The following is an 18,673-nucleotide window of genomic DNA, read 5'->3' as shown; positions in this document are numbered from 1 at the left end:
TCCCTCCCTCCCTCCCTCCCTAGTATCCAGGACTGCCCTCCCTCCCTCGTGTCCAGGGTTGTGCTCCCTCCCTCTCTCCCTCCCTAGTATCCAGTGTCCTCCCTCCCTCTCTAGTGTCCAGGGCTGTCCTCCCTCCCTCCCTCCCTAGTGTCCAGGACTGCCCTCCCTCCCTCGTGTCCAGGGTTGTGCTCCCTCCCTCTCTCCCTCTCTAGTGTCCAGGGTTGTGCTCCCTCCCTCTCTCCCTCCCTAGTATCCAGTGTCCTCCCTCCCTCTCTAGTGTCCAGGGCTGTCCTCCCTCCCTCCCTCCCTAGTATCCAGTGTCCTCCCTCCCTCTCTAGTGTCCAGGGCTGTCCTCCCTCCCTCCCTCCCTAGTGTCCAGTGTCCTCCCTCCCTCTCTAGTATCCAGGACTGTCCTCCCTCCCTCTCTCTCTCTCTCCCTCCCTAGTATCCAGGACTGTGCTTGGTAGCCCACCCACCCATCCCTCCATCCCTCCCTCCCTGCCTAGTAGTAGTATCCAGGGTTAGTACCAGCAGGGCTGTGCTTGGTGATGTGTTCTTGTGTTGTGTCCCTCTCTCTCTCTCCACGACCACAACTACTATATTCCGATGGCTGTGCGTTGGTTATGCAGGTAAGAACAAAAGCCTGCATCTACCTATAGTGGGTCTTACTACGATCCGGTTTATTAAAGCCTTATAATGCAATGTAGTACCAGTAGCTAGGGATGTGTGACAGCTAGCTGGGAGCTATGCTAACAGACAGGCTGCTGTTGCTGGTGGTGGGTTAGCTAGCTAGCTGACTGGCAAATAACCCGACCAGAGGACACTCATACTTTGTTTGAGTTTGTCTTGTCAGATGAAAACCATATCAACCGTTATAAGTCGACTAAAGTTGTCTGAAGAGATCAGATGAACCTTGCTGCCAGTGCTACCTACAGTTTTTGACTTTTTGAAAAACGAGGAGGCAGTGATGTGAATTGGGTAGCTGCATGCCCTGTATGGCCTTATTCCTTTAACTCTTTGTTAAGATCAAAGTTAGTCCACGTAATACAGAACATAAGAACAACGTGATGTCCCTTGGTGTCCAGGTGTGTGGCTCTGCCAGGGGTTGACACTGACAGCATCTCAGCCACACACATCTCAGACCACCGCACAATGTGCCACCCCCGAGGGAGCCCGGCGCTGCCTGGTTGGGCGGAGTTTTCCATTTCATTGACCTGACCGGTCATTTAAATACGCAGATAGGATACAATCACAGAGTGGGATCCAATGGAAACATAATCCACCCCTTCATACCTGTTAACTGTAATGTCTAGTGACATTATTAGGTCTGGGTGATTTGCAGGTTAATATCATAACTTTCAAATGGTAGCCTATATATTACATCTGTGTGAAAGGGGCTAAACGTGGAAGGAGAACACTTCAGGTCATAACAGCAGCAGCCCCAACTTCAGGGACAAACTAAACAGTATCAATAACACCATCTGCCAATTTGTTGTTTGGGGAAACAACTTGTTTCCAATCACAGAGATGAACCCCTCCCTCTCTCCACCCTGTAGTTTAGAGATACCGCAAGCTTGCGAAACGAGCAGACCCTCTGTTAGCTCACTCAACCTCCACCTCCTATGCTTGGCACCTCTGGTAGATGGACTGGCTTCAGCTTGTATTTAGTATTTAGTTTTTTTTTGCATTTTAACTATTTAGCAGACGCTTTTATCCAAAGCGACTTACAATTAGAGATTACAGGGACAGTCTCCCTGGAGTAATTTAGGGCTCTGTCAGTGCCTTACTCAAGGGCACACTATGGGGCTTTTCCACTAGAGGGCTGACCCGGGTCAGCCCAGGCTGGCCTGCTTCTTTGGCGCTTTTCCATTTGTCGGCCTGGATCAGCACGGCGCGGTACGGCATGCTTCTTTAGCTACCCTTCGAGGGCAGGAACCTCTTTGAGAGCCGGAACCTTTTTGCCAGGCTGCATGTGACGTGTGACGCTGCACACCGTTGATTGGTCAATGGAAATCGTCATCCCATGTTCATAGATTTCATCACTAACCGCCATTTTTAAATACCACAACAGATTTCGCTCTAGGAAAATGTCACTTACAGTTTCTGTAATAACGTATTAATAAAGATTTTTAAAAATATGATAACCATCGTATTATCTTAGTTTAATGTCATTTCAATGCATCATAGAACTTTTATTTACAACAAGCATAACAAAAAATCGCTATTATGGCGATGTCCTGTAGAACTGAAAGCTGCAGTTAACAGGCAGGTAACATCCATATGCTGTATATATAAATAATGTCGGTGTCGACCGTGATAGGAGGGTCATATCGACACCATTCAAATGGTTTTGGATTCCCTGTCCTCTCCCCTATCCGGACACGTTTGAATTGTTCTCCTAACCCACGGTAAATCACAGTTATTAACCCGCAAAGGGTGCCTCCGGGCACCGTGTTTGTCCGTGAATAACTCCGGCTATGAAGGTGGTACAAACACAATACTCCTTTGCTAACTTCACCATCGGTATACGGTCATTTTGAGCCCTGAACCACCGCGCTGACACCCCGAGAAGATATGCTTTTAACCGTAAACTCAATGAACCGGGAGTTCACCCGCTGCTGCAAGCGTATCTATAACGAACGCAGAGATTGTATGAGCCCTGCGTCAGTCAGCCTTTCCGTAGAAATACGTCGCACCGTTATATATCTAACGTTACATGTTTTAAGGCTGATCTGTGCATGATAGTGCTGCATTATGTTGATCTATTTATATCGATCTATTCTTGCCAATTCCTTATTACCAGTGGAAAGGGGGAAGACTAAAACACTTTGAATGGGATAGATAGGACTTTCCGTTCAATGGAGGAAGCATGATACTTCAAACTACCGTAATTCATGAACTATATGCCCAATCTAAAAAATTCAAAACTAGATTACCACTACCCCTAGGTAGGCCTACTAGACTACCACTACCCCTAGGTAGACCTACTAGACTACCACTACCCCTAGGTAGGCCTACTAGACTACCACTACCCCTAGGTAGGCCCCTAGACTACCACTACCCCTAGGTAGGCCTACTAGACTACCACTACCCCTAGGTAGGCCTACTAGACTACCACTACCCCTAGGTAGGCCCCTAGACTACCACTACCCCTAGGTAGGTCTACTAGACTACCACTACCCCTAGGTAGGCCCCTAGACTACCACTACCCCTAGGTAGGCCCCTAGACTACCACTACCCCTAGGTAGGCCCCTAGACTACCACTACCCCTAGGTAGGCCCCTAGACTACCACTACCCCTAGGTAGGTCTACTAGACTACCACTACCCCTAGGTAGGCCTACTAGACTACCACTACCCCTAGGTAGGCCCCTAGACTACCACTACCCCTAGGTAGACCCCTAGACTACCACTACCCCTAGGTAGGCCCATAGACTACCACTACCCCTAGGTAGGCCCCTAGACTACCACTACCCCTAGGTAGGCCTACTAGACTACCACTACCCCTAGGTAGGCCCCTAGACTACCACTACCCCTAGGTAGGCCTACTAGACCACCACTACCCCTAGGTAGGCCCCTAGACTACCACTACCCCTAGGTAGGCCCCTAGACTACCACTACCCCTAGGTAGGCCTACTAGACTACCACTACCCCTAGGTAGGCCTACTAGACTACCACTACCCCTAGGTAGGCCCCTAGACTACCACTACCCCTAGGTAGATCTACTAGACTACCACTACCCCTAGGTAGGCCCCTAGACTACCACTACCCCTAGGTAGGTCTACTAGACTACCACTACCCCTAGGTAGGCCTACTAGAGTACCACTACCCCTAGGTAGGCCTACTAGAGTACCACTACCCCTAGGTAGGCCCCTAGACTACCACTACCCCTAGGTAGGCCTACTAGACTACCACTACCCCTAGGTAGGCCTACTAGACTACCACTACCCCTAGGTAGGCCCCTAGACTACCACTACCCCTAGGTAGGCCTACTAGACTACCACTACCCCTAGGTAGGCCTACTAGACTACCACTACCCCTAGGTAGGCCTACTAGACTACCACTACCCCTAGGTAGGCCCCTAGACTACCACTACCCCTAGGTAGGCCCCTAGACTACCACTACCCCTAGGTAGGCCTACTAGACTACCACTACCCCTAGGTAGGCCTACTAGACTACCACTACCCCTAGGTAGGCCCCTAGACTACCACTACCCCTAGGTAGGCCCCTAGACTACCACTACCCCTAGGTAGGCCCCTAGACTACCACTACCCCTAGGTAGGCCCCTAGACTACCACTACCCCTAGGTAGGTCTACTAGACTACCACTACCCCTAGGTAGGCCCCTAGACTACCACTACCCCTAGGTAGGCCCCTAGACTACCACTACCCCTAGGTAGGCCCCTAGACTACCACTACCCCTAGGTAGGCCTACTAGACTACCACTACGTAGGCCTACTAGACTACCACTACCCCTAGGTAGGCCCCTAGACTACCACTACCCCTAGGTAGACCCCTAGACTACCACTACCCCTAGGTAGGCCCATAGACTACCACTACCCCTAGGTAGGCCCCTAGACTACCACTACCCCTAGGTAGGCCTACTAGACTACCACTACCCCTAGGTAGGCCCCTAGACTACCACTACCCCTAGGTAGGCCTACTAGACCACCACTACCCCTAGGTAGGCCCCTAGACTACCACTACCCCTAGGTAGGCCCCTAGACTACCACTACCCCTAGGTAGGCCCCTAGACTACCACTACCCCTAGGTAGGCCTACTAGACTACCACTACCCCTAGGTAGGCCCCTAGACTACCACTACCCCTAGGTAGGCCTACTAGACTACCACTAACCCACTTACCCTGTTGAATAATATTGCTGATTTGGAATAATATACACCAGTGAGAATTACACACACGCACACGCCATATTTTAAATGTATCCTTTAGCCACATCCTAAAACCTTATTTTGCCAAACTTATCCGCGTCCGACGTCATATACACACTCAAGTAATTTGATTGGACCAAGAGGGCATTCCATAAGTGCTGATCAGGTTTTCCACAGCGTATTTACGAACGCAGCCATTGACTCTGTGGTTGCGAGGAGGCGGTGGGCGGGGCGCCGCTGACCGCAGTGAGCAGAGCCGAGGTGGAGCAGCGAAGACAGCCAGACAGCTGAGACACACAGTAGGAGACCAGTAGGACACCAGTATCAGGATCTCCACTTGGACGAGACCGCGTCGCTCATGTCCGTAGTTTGGCTAGCTGATGGAAACGGGCATCTTTAGCAGCGATGTGCGCGATGTTTGGCGTTTTGAAGAGGTGAGACATGTCATGCTGCGTATCTGGGGAGGTGGGGAGACGGTAGGGAGGGAGGGAGGGAGACACCGCTGGGGTCGGTTAGCATCGGAACAGCGACATGGTAACAGCGACATGGTAACAGCGACATGGTAACAGCAATATTGTGACAGCGACATGGTATCAGCTACATGGTAACAGCATTCTGGTAGCTGACACGTTGATCTGCGTCTGGGTTTGACACCTCCGGACTACACACCGAGACTAGTGGGCTATGACACTAGTGGGCTGTGTGGGTTATCAGACTAGTGGGCTGTGACACTAGTGGGCTGTGTGGGTTATCAGACTAGTGGGTTGCGTTGCCAAGCTGATGTGTTCAGTGCTAATAGCCCTGTGCTATACGAGGAGGTGGTGCTTGTGGCGTTATTGTTGCGGGTAACATGCCTGTCATATTGTTGTCATTGCTATTTATATGTTAAGGGAGGAGGGATAAGTGCATGAGTACAGCGGCTGCTATGTGATGACATAATGCGTTTAGCCGCGAGCTTTAACGGGCACATGTTGTAGTAGTTGTATTTTCTTCCTGTTGCTGCGTAAATAGTGAGACTGTTTCAGAAGGTGTCAGGGAGTGATCGTCACAGATCCTTTTACCCCGAGGGCCTAGGCGGGTCATCTCCCTGGTGTGATGGTGGGGGTGAGTGAGTCCCATGACGTATTCACTTACCTGGCAGAGCGAATGAGTCCGTGTGTGTCTCAGGTAGGGACACACCTGGCTGTGTTGTGGCCAGAAAGGGAGGTCCTATCCCTCTTCAGGGACTGATAACACCTGTAATCAAACTGCACAGTGTCTTGCAATTGGATCTCCCTCCCTCCATGCCGTGGCTTCATCATTAGAGAGGCAGAGAGTCTGAGGAGCAGCTTTGTGGATGTAATTTATGACCTGCCTCCCACTCAGACTACTGACTGTCTCTGTGTTTATACGTCCACCTCTCTGCTACTGTGGAGAAGCATGGAGGAGGTGCCAGCCCAGTATACCACAGAGTATCTAGACCTCGGAATATGTAGAGCTTATATACCACCCTGAATATGTAGACCATATATATACCACCCTGAATATGTAGAGTTTATATCTACCACCCTGAATATGTAGACCATATGTTACGGTACATGTGGGAATACGGTAGGCCGACATGTGGGAAAACTAGGGTTAGGTGCTAGGTTGCTGTGGTTAGGGGTAGGGTTAGGATTAGGGTTAGGGTTAGACATGCCAGCATGTACCAAGTCGACGTAGCACCTAACCCTAACCCTAGTTTTCCCACATGTACCGTATTCCCACATGTACCGTAACATATATATATATATACCACCCTGAATATGTAGACATATACCACACTGAATATGTAGAGCATATATATAAACCATCCTGAATATGTAGGCTAGACCTTGCTGAGAATTCATAGAAATCCACCATCATCAGCTACAGTATATATAAACGCTAGGGGTGTCTGTGGAAGATGTGTGTGTAATGATGTAGTTGTTTGTGTGTGTGTGTGTGTGTTTTTTTGATTGATTGAAAACCTTTATTGTCCCCAATGGGGAAATTTTGTTGTCAAACAGCTCAGTTAGGGCAGAAAACATTAAGTACAGAAAACAGAAAAACATTCAATAAAAAACATAAAACAGTGCAGGCTCAATAAGTAAAAAGTTCCAAAAGTTCCATCTCCAGGTCTCCCCCACCCTGCAGGGCCTGGTTGTAGAGTCGGAGTGCAGCTGGAATAAAGGACTGTCCAAATCTTTTTGTACTTTGACGGGGGAGAACAAATCTGTGGCTGAACTTGCTCCTCATCCCTGCCAGCTCGCAGTACATCGGGTGGGAGGGATTGGCCAGCATGTGTGTGTGTGTGTGTGTGTGTGTAATGATGTCATTGTTTATGTGTGTTGGTGTCAGCAGTCATACTTTACTCAACAGTAGGCCAGGCGGTCTTAGGATAGTCTAATTCTCCAGTCTGGAATCCAGATGTAATCTGCTGTCTGGTTGTTAGGCGACACATTCCCCTGACAAGTAGTCTCTGTTCTGAGGCTTGTGAAAAAATGAAAATGAAATAGTTGTCTCTTTCTGTTGAAACCTGTTAACCCCCAGCCATAGGTCTGCCTATTGTTCTCTCTGACTAAGACGGTGGGTGTGTACTTAGACAAACCCAGCTCGAGATCGAGAGATTGTGAGTTCGATCCCTGGCCAAGTCGTACCACCAAAGAATGGTACCTGATGCCTCCATGCTTAGCACTCAGCATTAAAGGTTGGATTGGGGGGGGGGGGGGGGGGTAAGACCCTGTGACATACCAGCGTCATGTCCAGGGGGGGTACTGTACATCCAGCCACCTCACGCTACAGAAACAGGAGATAGGCTCCTGCCCCCTAAGGGCCGTTAGGCTCGAGAACCATCGGTTAGGCTATGGAAATAAATACACTAGACTGTCTGGTCTCATTACCACCAGCACTCTAGAGACAGTGCAACTGATCTGAGTCTAACAGCCTATTTGGGGATTTTCATTTAGGATTTTCATTATCTGGGTAGCATAGTGCTATGTTACATGGGTGGTCAAAACACAGCATTTTGTAATCCTAACATGACTCGTGCCAAACCGGCGGCACTCTCACCATAATCCCTCTTGGAAAAAGAAAGTCTCATGTATCGTATGAGTGTGAAAGTGACATACTGTCTCTTTAAGAAGTCTGAGACCTGTCCTGACCTGCCCATTGTGACCTCACAGACACACACATCACAGGAACAGCAGGGACAGAGCTGTCTGTCTGCCTCACACACACACACACACATCACATTGGAATAGCAGAGACAGATCTGTCTGTCTGCCTCACACACACACACACACACACACACACACACACACACATCACACTGGAATAGCAGAGACAGAGCTGTCTGTCTGCCTCACACACACACACACACACACACACACACACACATCACGTTGGCATAGCATAGACAGAGCTGTCTGCCTCACACACACACACACACACACACACACACACACACACACACACACACACACACACACACACACACACACATCACGTTGGCATAGCAGGGACACAGCTGTCTGCCACTAAAAGCTTCTCGACCTGCGGTGTCCTGGGTGTTGAGGGTGCATAACTTCCTGGTGTGTTCCTCTATGTCAGACCAACTTAACAGGTGTGTATCTCACTGGTCACTCCTCCCTCTGAGAGGTTGTAAGTAGTACTGTTGTGATGTGTTTGAATGTGTGTATGATGTGTTGTTCACTGTTTGCACTATCAAGTGAGGGAACTAGCTAGTTGTACTGAGGTTTGTTATTTAATCTGATCTGGAAGTGAAGAATGTATCTGGGGCCTGATTGTTTCCATTGTTGAAGACACGTATTGTTATAGCTAGTCGGCCTAATTAAAGTCGGCCATTGGTGTTCATGATTAGATATCATCACTGCTAACGTAAGAGCCCGTCACATGGTGAGCCTAACTGCACTGTCAATAATTAGCTGTTAATAATGAGTTTACAGTGATTGTCAGGTCAGTGCTATCGTTTTACAAATGTAGGCTAATTAATTTCCTGTCTGTTTGTGAGGTATGCTGCTAGCATTATCCTGTCTGTTTGTGGGGTATGCTGCTAGCATTATCCTTGCCTGACTTAAGCCATCGGTGTGATTTATCATATGCATCCAACCCTCCTGTTGTGTTGTAGCTCTTTGTCTGGGGAATAGATATCGGTGCAACAAAGAAGCATTCACTTGTTGACTGTGGTCTGGATGTTTGGGTGGAGTTTGGAGAAGGTTGGGTGGAGCTTGGGGAAGGTTGGGTGGAGTTTGGAGAAGGTTGGGTGGAGCTTGGGGAAGGTTGGGTGGAGCTTGTTGAAGCCTTAAGCTGCGTGCACACAAGGCCATTGCGTTGCACCGGAAGTCATTCATCTCAATGGGGCCGTTGCGTTGATCAGTTGCCTTGCTCTGCATTGCGTTTCTTGACCGTCAGGGTGCGCCAATCAGTAAAAAAAAAATCAGCTTTTTGCTTTGCGTTGGATCCGTTAAAACAACCGGAAGTAAACCGGAAGTAGTTTCTTGCCCAGAGCTCTCGCCTCAGATGTAAAATCCTCAATTTTGGCCGCCATTGGCTAAAATCTGTAATTTGGCTCTACAAGTGTTAATATGTCATTTTATGAAGTTTTTATATGTTTTCAGGCGAGAAAGTAACCATATATATTCACAAAATGTGTCCAGTTTATCAAAATAACCCGTTTATATATCTTATCTGACGTTTTTTCCCCACTTCTGTGGGAAACTTCGCTAGCAACATGAGTAGAGCTTTGCATCTGCATCGCACGTTGAAGTACGTCAAGCCCATCCCACCAGGTTGCGCCAGAACAGTGGGTCACGGTCCCTGGTGTGCACGCAGCGTTAGGCTTTAGTCAACAAGACTCAATGGAAACAGCAACTGGCCCAATTGAGTTAGACACAGACAGGCCCTCAGACTGATACGTCTGGGTTGCTAACATCTGTTTCTCCTTCATCATGTCAGCTAACACTCTGTCAGCCATTGACAGAACATTCAATTATCCATCCAACCTCATTCCATTCAAAGTTCAGCTCTTCCCTGTGAAGCTCTGATGCACTGAAGTAGTGTTGCACGATATACCGGTACCAACGATATACCGCGGTGCCAAAATGTCACGGTGCCTATACCATAAGCTTTATACAACGGTACTACCGTGGAATACTATACTACCGTGTTGAACACGGTACCAGCGGGGCAATGTGTTACCTCTATTACCAAATTCACTGGTTCTGCTAATGAGGACAAGACTGGCTCGCGACACTGTCATGAGAGAAACACTTTCGGCTGCGTTCGTCAATTCGCTCCGAGAGCGCCGGAGCGCACACTGGGTGCAACGTCACAGAGCGACCGATTCGTTTGATTGGACGAGAGGCGTTCCGCGAGTGCGGGTCAGATTTCCAGAGCGAATTGACGAACGCAGCCTTTTTCGCGACTACCCATCGCGTTAGCTTTGTCGGCTAACAGGTTAGCAACCTCAAACGTTGTTCCTATGGTTCCTGCGAGCTCAGTGGGCATTAACTAGAAAATTAAAACCACTGAGTTTTCTTAAGTTGAGTTAAGTCTTGAGCTACAGTTTGGAAGTAGCCCTCTATATTTTTGATATACCAGTGTTTGCTTTTACTTTTCAAGTTCGTGAAAAAGACCCCACAGACGGACAGACATACAGACACAGAAAGACAGACAGACAGACACACACACAGACAGACACACACACACACACACACACACACACACACACACACACACACACACACACACACACACACACACCTACTTTGCTATACTCTTGCAAAAGGCCAGTTGGTCTGTTTGATGTTTCAAACTACTTATTAATAAACATGTTATTCACAAAAATATCGGTTTCAGTACTTTTACTTACCTGTAGAGTTACAGTGTAATGCATTAAATGCATGTTATTCATGCACCACTCATTAAGTTATTGTAACTTGTATAAATACATTGCATGTTCATAAAAATAAAAAGTGTTACAAAAGTGCCGCGGTATCGCGATACTACTCAGTATCGTGATACTTGGGCTGGTATAGTATCGCAGGGTAAAATATTGGTATCGTGACAACACTACACTGAAGGCCTGATTGTCCTGACCTGCTTCTTAAAACCAAAACAGGCCCCAACCCTAAAAATATTTGAATAAAAAAAAATACGTCATGTTTTGCAGCAGCAGTTATGATTGAACACAAACACTATCAATGTCTTTTATCCATTAACTATTGTCTTATCAAATGTTTTATCTATTATTTCTTTCTTGCTTTTATTTCATTGTCATTTTTATGTTCTATGGTCCTCTTGCTGTATTTTTTTATGCTGTATGTAAAGCACTTTAAATTGCCCCTTGTTGTATGAAATGTGCTATACTAATAAACTTGCCTGCCTGTTTTCTTCCTGCCTGCCTGTTTGTTTGTCTTCCAGCCTGTTTGGGAAGCCCTTTGATGGTGGGAAGAGGATGGACCAACATGGCGGCCAGCAGCCTCACCCCCCCCACCCCCACGCCCACCCCCACGCCCACCCCCACCCCGCCATGATGCGGCTGTACGAGGTGCAGAGGGAGGTGGCATCGCTCGGCCCACAGGTCTGCGCATTCAGCGGCCTGCAGAGCGAGCGAGAGTACAGGTGAGGACAGGTGACCATCATTACTATAGAGTACAGGTCAGTACAGGTCAGTACAGGTCAGTACAGGTCAGTACAGGTCAGTACAGGTCAGTACCGGTCAGTACAGGTCAGTACAGGTCAGTATAGGTCAGGTCTCTCAGAAAGCTATTGGCCAGCTGCAGTTAGTCCAACATGCAGCAGCGAGTGTTTTAACCAAAACAAGCAGACGAGCTCATATAACTCCTGTTTTAGAGACTCTACACTGGCTTCCTGTTAAGTTCAGAATAGATTTCAAGATCCTTCTGCTTGTTTATAAAGCTCTCACTGGCACAGCACCAGAATATCTGAAATACCTTTTGCTAGCATATCAGCCCAATAGAGCTCTCAGGTCTTCTGCTAGCATATCAGCCCAATAGAGCTCTCAGGTCTTCTGCTAGCATATCAGCCCAATAGAGCTCTCAGGTCTTTTGCTAGCATATCAGCCCAATAGAGCACTCAGGTCTTCTGACACTGGCTTTCTCTGTGTACAAAAGAGGAGATTTGGTGAGGCTGCATTCTCATTGTATGCACCCAGATTGTGTCTCACTGCCAGGGATGCAACTTCAGCACATATGTTCAAGTCAAGACTAAAAACCCATCTTTTTAATATTGCCTTTAAATGACTAAATAATTAAATTATGATTATATAATGATTGGAGCACTTTGAGCTGCAATGTTTGCAGGAAAAGCGCTATACAAATAAAGTTATTTATTATTAGTTGGGTGCAGGGGAGTTAGCTAGCTAGCTAACGCTAGTAAGCGACTAGTTAGCTAGTGCTAGTTAGCTCGGCCCCTGGGTGAGCTAGAGAAACGCGGTCTTTGCCGGGAGATGCAGTGGAGTGGTCCGGGGGGGGGGGGGGGCAAGCACACTTCACAATTTCCACAGGAATTTTCTTAGTCTAGTTTATTCTTATTCATATTACTATTACTATTACTATTATTATTATTATTATTATTACTATTATTATTATTTTATTATTATTACTATATTATAATAATAATATTATTATAATATTATTATTATTACATTCTTATTCTTATTATTATTATTATTACATTATTATTACTATTATTATTATATTATTATTATTATTATTATTACTATTATTATTACTATTATTATTATTATTATTATATTATAATATTATTATTATTATTCCTCCTGCAGGCGTCTGGAGCGAGAGCTGACGCGGCTGCTGCTGGCGGTGGACCAGGTGGACACGGAGGGACGGGCGGAGCTGCAGGCCGCCAGGAAGCACGCGGCCCAGGAGGCCGAGGGGCTGCTGAGGTACCTGGAGGAGAATGCCACGCACCCCTCCCGCCTCGCCATCGAGGAGCTCAGCGCAGAGGCCCGGGCACTGGTGGAGCAGGTAAGGGGGGAGGGGAGATGGGATTCTAATGCGTTGGTCCTCATATTGGGATCTTTTCTTTCGAAAAATTTGAATAAATTTCCGCATTGTTGAAAAAATCAACGACACATCGCTAGTCAGCTAACACAGCTTGTTTTGTGAGCCTGCTAACAATGTGAAGTAGTGTTGTAGTTAACTAGGTAACAATGTAAAATAGTGTTCTAGTTAACTAGGTAACAATGTAAAGTAGTGTTGTAGTTAACTAGGTAACAATGTAAAGTAGTGTTGTAGTTAACTAGGTAACAATGTAAAGTAGTGTTGTAGTTAACTAGGTAACAATGTAAAGTAGTGTTGTAGTTAACTATTGTAGGTAACAATGTAAAGTAGTGTTGTAGTTAACTAGGTAACAAGGTAAAGTAGTGTTGTAGTTAACTAGGTAACAATGTAAAGTAGTGTTGTAGTTAACTAGGTAACAATGTAAAGTAGTGTTCTAGTTAACTAGGTAACAATGTAATGTAGTGTTCTAGTTAACTAGGTAACAATGTAAAGTAGTGTTCTAGTTAACTAGGTAACAATGTAAAGTAGTGTTCTAGTTAACTAGGTAACAATGTAAAGTAGTGTTCTAGTTAACTAGGTAACAATGTAAAGTAGTGTTCTAATTAACTAGGTAACAATGTGAAGTAGTGTTCTAGTTAACTAGGTAACAATGTAAAGTAGTGTTTTAGTTAACTAGGTAGAGATGGAGGTAGAGAGATGGTGTGTGAGTTGCTGAGATCGGAGCCCAACTTCAGAGTCGCAAAGACCTTCAAGATACTTTAATAAAACACCAACACTTCACTAACCAAGTTCACTAACTAATCTGAGTCTCTTATTAAACCCACCAATCACAACAGGGCGTGGTGGCTCCGCAGCGGGTGGGCGGGACAGCGGAGGAGGAGAGAGAGGGAGGGACAGACAGAAAGAGAGAGAGAGAGAGAGAGGGAAGGGGAGAGAGAGAGGGAAGGGGAGAGAGAGGGAAGGGGAGAGAGAGAGGGAAGGGGAGAGAGAGAGGGAAGGGGAGAGAGAGGGAAGGGGAGAGAGAGGGAGGGGGGAGAGAGGGGGAGAGAGAGGGAGGGGGGAGAGAGAGGGAGGGGGGGAGGGACGGACAGACAGACAGAGAGAGAGAGGGAGGGGGGAGGGAGAAGGGACAGACAGGGGTAGAGAGAAAGAGGGAGGGACGGAGGGAGGGAGAGAGGGAGGGAGGGAGGGAGGGAGGGAGGGAGGGAGGGAGGGAGAGAGTGAGGGAGAGAGTGAGGGAGAGAGTGAGGGAGGGAGAGAGAGGGAGGGGGAGAGAGAGGGAGGGAGAGAGAAAGGGAGGGAGGGAAAGAGAGAGAGGAGGAGGGAGGGAGAGAGAGAGAGGAGGAGGGAGGGAGAGAGAGAGACAGGGAGGGAGGGAGAGAGAGAGAGGGAGGGAGGGAGGGAGAGAGAGGGAGGGAGGGAGGGAGGGAGGGAGGGAGGGAGGGAGGGAGAGAGAGAGAGAGAGAGGGAGGGAGGGAGGGAGAGGGAGGGAGAGAGAGGGAGGGAGAGAGAGGGGGGGAAAGAGAGAGAGGGAAGGAGAGAGAGGGGGGAAAGAGAGAGAGCGAGAGGAGGAGAGAGAGAGAAGAGGAGGGAGGGAGAGAGAGAGAAGAGGAGGGAGGGAGAGAGAGAGAGAGACTGGAGTTACACATTCTCATTTGTGGTGTTGTTGTTGTTCTTTTACAATAAAAACACATACGATCTAAAGTTCCACTAACTAATCTGAGTCTCTTATTAATTTAACTCCACCCCTCCCAGGGCGTGGTGGCTCCTCAGCGGGCGGGCGGGACGACGGAGGAGATCGGCGACGAGCTGGTGGAGGCGGTGAGGGAGCTGGTGCTGCGCCTCACCCTGGTGAAGACGGGGGGCCGCGTGCCCCTGCGCAAGGCCCGCTACCGCGCCCTGACGCGCCTCTGCGCCGTGCAGGACGTGATCGAGGGGCGCACGCGGCAGCAGACGCTGCCCCTCCCCCTCTCCGAGGATACACACGCCGCCGTGCAGCGGATCAACCAGGCCATGGTGCAGGTGAGGCTAGAGGCTGGTGGAGGTAGAGGCTGTGTCTCACAGGCTGGTGGAGGTAGAGGCTGTGGCTCAGGAGGTAGAGGCTGTGTCTCAGGTGAGGTTAGAGGCTGGTGGAGGTAGAGGCTGGTGGAGGTAGAGGCTGTGTCTCAAGAGGTAGAGGCTGTGTCTCAGGTGAGGTTAGAGGCTGTGTCTCAGGTGAGGTTAGAGGCTGGTAGAGGCTGTGTCTCAGGAGGTAGAGGCTGTGTCTCAGGAGGTAGAGGCTGTGGCTCAGGAGGTAGAGGCTGTGGCTCAGGAGGTAGAGGCTGTGGCTCAGGAGGTAGAGGCTGGTGAAGGTAGAGGCTGTGGCTCAGGAGGCCAGTGTAGAGTCTCTAAAATAGGAGTTATATGAGCTCTTCTGCTTGTTTTGGTTAAAATTCTCGCTGCTGCATTTTGGACTAATTGCAGCTGGCCAACAGCTTTCTTCAGAAGACCAGAAAGGAGACCGTTACAATAGTCCCAAGCTGCATCAGCTTGCCGGAGAAGATATAATATAACCGTAGATGCTAAAAAGCATAGATTAGTGATAGATTTGATGTGAGGCTCAAAGCTCAAGTCAGAATCTATAATCACACCTAGATTCTTAGCTTCATGTTTGCAAAGTTTGAAAGCAAGGGTTCCCATGATGGTATTCGACAATTTCGACAAGAATCTAAAGCCCAATTTATACTTCTGTGTAAAATCTACGCCGTAGGCTCACGCGCACCTCTCCAAAAATGTAACTACGCGGCATACCTACACAGACCGTAAGAACTGTGATTGGTCCGCTTGGTAGCACATGATTCCGACATGATTCCGACTCTCTCGTAGGCCAAAATGCGGAAGCCATGACAGAAATGTCATTTACTTTTTCTGTAATTACTTATTAATAAACATTAGAAAAATGATGATAACCATCTTATTATCTTAGTTGAATGTCATTTCAATGCATTATAGACATTTTCTTTGCAACAAGCATAACAAAAAAATCGCTATTATGCCGCTATGAGTACACCGACCAACGCGACGCAGACCGACCAACGCAGAACTATAAATTGGGAGAGCCCTTGCGTAGGCTACGGTGTAAATTCGACGCAGAAGTATACATTTATAATTCATTTACCATCCAGGTTGGCGGGGCTCGGAGCCAGCTGGTGGCCCTGCTGATGGGTCTGAGCGGGCGGGACAGCTGCGCTCACCTGTCCCGGGTCCTGACGGAGCTGCAGGTGGACCTGGACGCCCTGGACGTGTCAGGGAACAACGCCGTCAGGAACTACAGGAAGCAGGTGGTGGAGGAGATCAACGGCCTGCTGAGACACCTGGACCTGGAGGGGGAGGGGGACGACACACGCAGGTGAGGAGGGAGAGGGGGAGAGGGGAGAGGGGAGAGAGTGAGAGGGGGAGAGGGGAGAGGGGAGAGGGGAGGGAGGGAGGGAGGGAGAGGGAGAGGGAGAGGGAGAGGGAGAGGGAGAGGGAGAGAGAGAGAGAGAGAGAGAGAGAGAGAGAGAGAGAGAGAGAGAGAGAGAGAGAGAGAGAGAGAGAGAGAGAGAGAGAGAGAGAGAGAGAGAGAGAGAGAGAGAGAGAGAGAGAGAGAGAGAGAGAGAGAGAGAGAGAGAGAGAGAGAGAGAGAGAGAGAGAGAGAGAGAGAGAGAGAGAGAGAGAGAGAGAGAGAGACTGGTGTCACACATTCTCTTTGTGTTTGTATTTGTTATGTTGCTGTATCTACCATGTACAACTTGGCTCAGATATCTGGTTGTGGATGTGTGCTTGCCTGCGTCTGCATCTGCGTCCCCCCCTCCCCTCCCCTCACCCCCCTACCCTCCTCAGGTACGACCTGTCGCAGCACGACTCCATCCGAGAGATCGAGGCGGTGCGCGGTCACGTGACCCACCTGCGGGGGAGCTGCTCCTGCGCCACGGCGGCGCCGAGCTCTCCTCCCGGCCCAAGGCGGAGCTCCAGACCCTCCTGACCCACCTGGACCAGGTGGACACGGCCCGCAACCCCTGCATCCGCGAGGCCCGGCGTCGGGCGGTCCTGGAGGTCCAGGCCGTCATCACCTTCCTGGACCTCCGCGAGGCCCTGTACCGCCGCCAGCCCGGCCCGCACGAGCACCCGGCCCACCGGGCCGTCTGGATGGTGCTGGGGAGCCTCTCGGACCTCCAGGCGCAGGTTCTGTGTTTTGGCGGGAAGCGGCAGGACAAGAGCTACATCCTGCTGGAGGAGCTGCTGACCAAGCAGCTGCTGGCCCTGGACGCGGTCGACCCCCAGGGAGACGAGATGACCAAACAGGCGCGCAAGCAGGCGGTCAAGTTCGCCCAGAACATCCTCAGCTACCTGGACATGAAGACCGACGAGTGGGAATACTGATGATGATGCTAGTATGATTATTACTACTACTACTGACACTTGGGGGCGAAACCCCCCTAAAGATGAAGGGTGTGACTTGCCATTCGGGAAGCATTAAAGACCTGAACAGGACTGGACTGGAAAGTGGGCTAGGATTATTGAAGATAAGGTTGTACATAGATAAACTTGGTGCATTGGAACTCTCTAAGGGGTTTTGGTTGGGGGGGCCTTGTAAATATTGACTAAAATCCCAGAATGCACTGCAAAAGCAACGCTTTTTATCGTCTCTCTCTCTTCTTTGTTGTCATTGTCGCTGGGCCCCCTGTGGGAAAAGCATCGACAAAGAAAAAACTCTTTTTGTGGAAAAAACACAAAACACTTTGGAGAGTTAATAGTGTAGTAAATGATATGATAATAATGATGTGCTTTTGGAAGGTTTACAGAGAATCTTTTTTGGAAAACAATCTACTACTGTATGTGTGAGATCAGTGTTTTGATCAGTGTTGCTGTTGTTGGTGTGTTGGTCGTTAAAGAAGCCTGCTGCCAAAAGCAGCGAAGCCTGTTTATAGTGGCGGTCAAAAAGAGTATTTAAGAAATGTTATCTGTCTGTCAAAAAAGCATGGGTAAGATAAGGGAGTAATTAACTCTTCACTGACGTCCGTGTCAAGCTTAATTACTTTGGGTCTTAGCCAAACAAAACAATGGTACGAAATACTTCATCCAGAGGTGAACAAGAGGGGAGTTTACATCGGCATTTTTACACCCTGCTCACGGATAAACTTGTTTATTTCCTCTAACATTTGCTCTGTGTCTATGGTAACGCTTCAGTCAACACTTTCACTGTGGCAAAACTCCCCCCCCAAACCCCTGGACACAGCTGTCCAGCGCTGGAAACCCTGTTACACAGCTGTCCAGCGCTGGAAACCGTTTCAGACGACGAATGAAAACGAGAGCTTCTTCACCACTCTAACAGGGAGGAGGAGGAGGAGGAGAGGAGGAGAAGTGGAACTGAAATCTAGGTTGAGCTGAAGGTGCTGGAGTCTCCTCTAGTAACCTCGCCTGTCACCTGCTCACAGCATCAGTGGGGAGGAGGAGGGGGGGCAGTGTGGGGGAGGGGGAGGGGGAGGAGGAGGAGGGGGGGGGGGGGCAGACCCAGATAGACGTGTCTCTGTCAGGGAGGGGGGGCTGCTTGTTTAGCTGTTTGTCTGTAAGTTGTTTCTAATGTTGACTGACGTTTATGTATGTATGTATGTGTATGTATGTTGGTGGCTAGCTTGTATGTTGGCTAGGCTGTATGTTGGTGGCTAGCTTGTATGTTGGCTAGGCTGTATGTTGGCTAG

The 18,673-nt window shown here is 48.7% G+C and overlaps 1 protein-coding gene across 1 annotated transcript; it reads left to right on the top strand.

The window, feature by feature from the left end:
- Positions 1-555: 555 nt before the first annotated feature.
- bag5 (BCL2 associated athanogene 5) lies at positions 556-17,354 on the top strand (the record flags this gene model as incomplete). The annotated part of the gene is given in 7 exon segments (XM_080533822.1): positions 556-629; positions 11,329-11,529; positions 12,716-12,917; positions 14,709-14,975; positions 16,118-16,341; positions 16,815-16,884; positions 16,887-17,354. Coding segments are annotated over 7 exon segments (1,455 nt in total). The 5' UTR covers positions 556-606.
- Positions 17,355-18,673: the final 1,319 nt, after the last annotated feature.

Source organism: Nansenia antarctica (genome assembly GCF_963989245.1).
Source record: "Nansenia antarctica genome assembly, chromosome: 1".
In the NCBI taxonomy this organism is placed as follows: domain Eukaryota; kingdom Metazoa; phylum Chordata; class Actinopteri; order Argentiniformes; family Microstomatidae; genus Nansenia; species Nansenia antarctica.
Note: the sequence above shows the minus strand (reverse complement) of the source record. Positions and strands in the feature narration are given on the sequence as shown.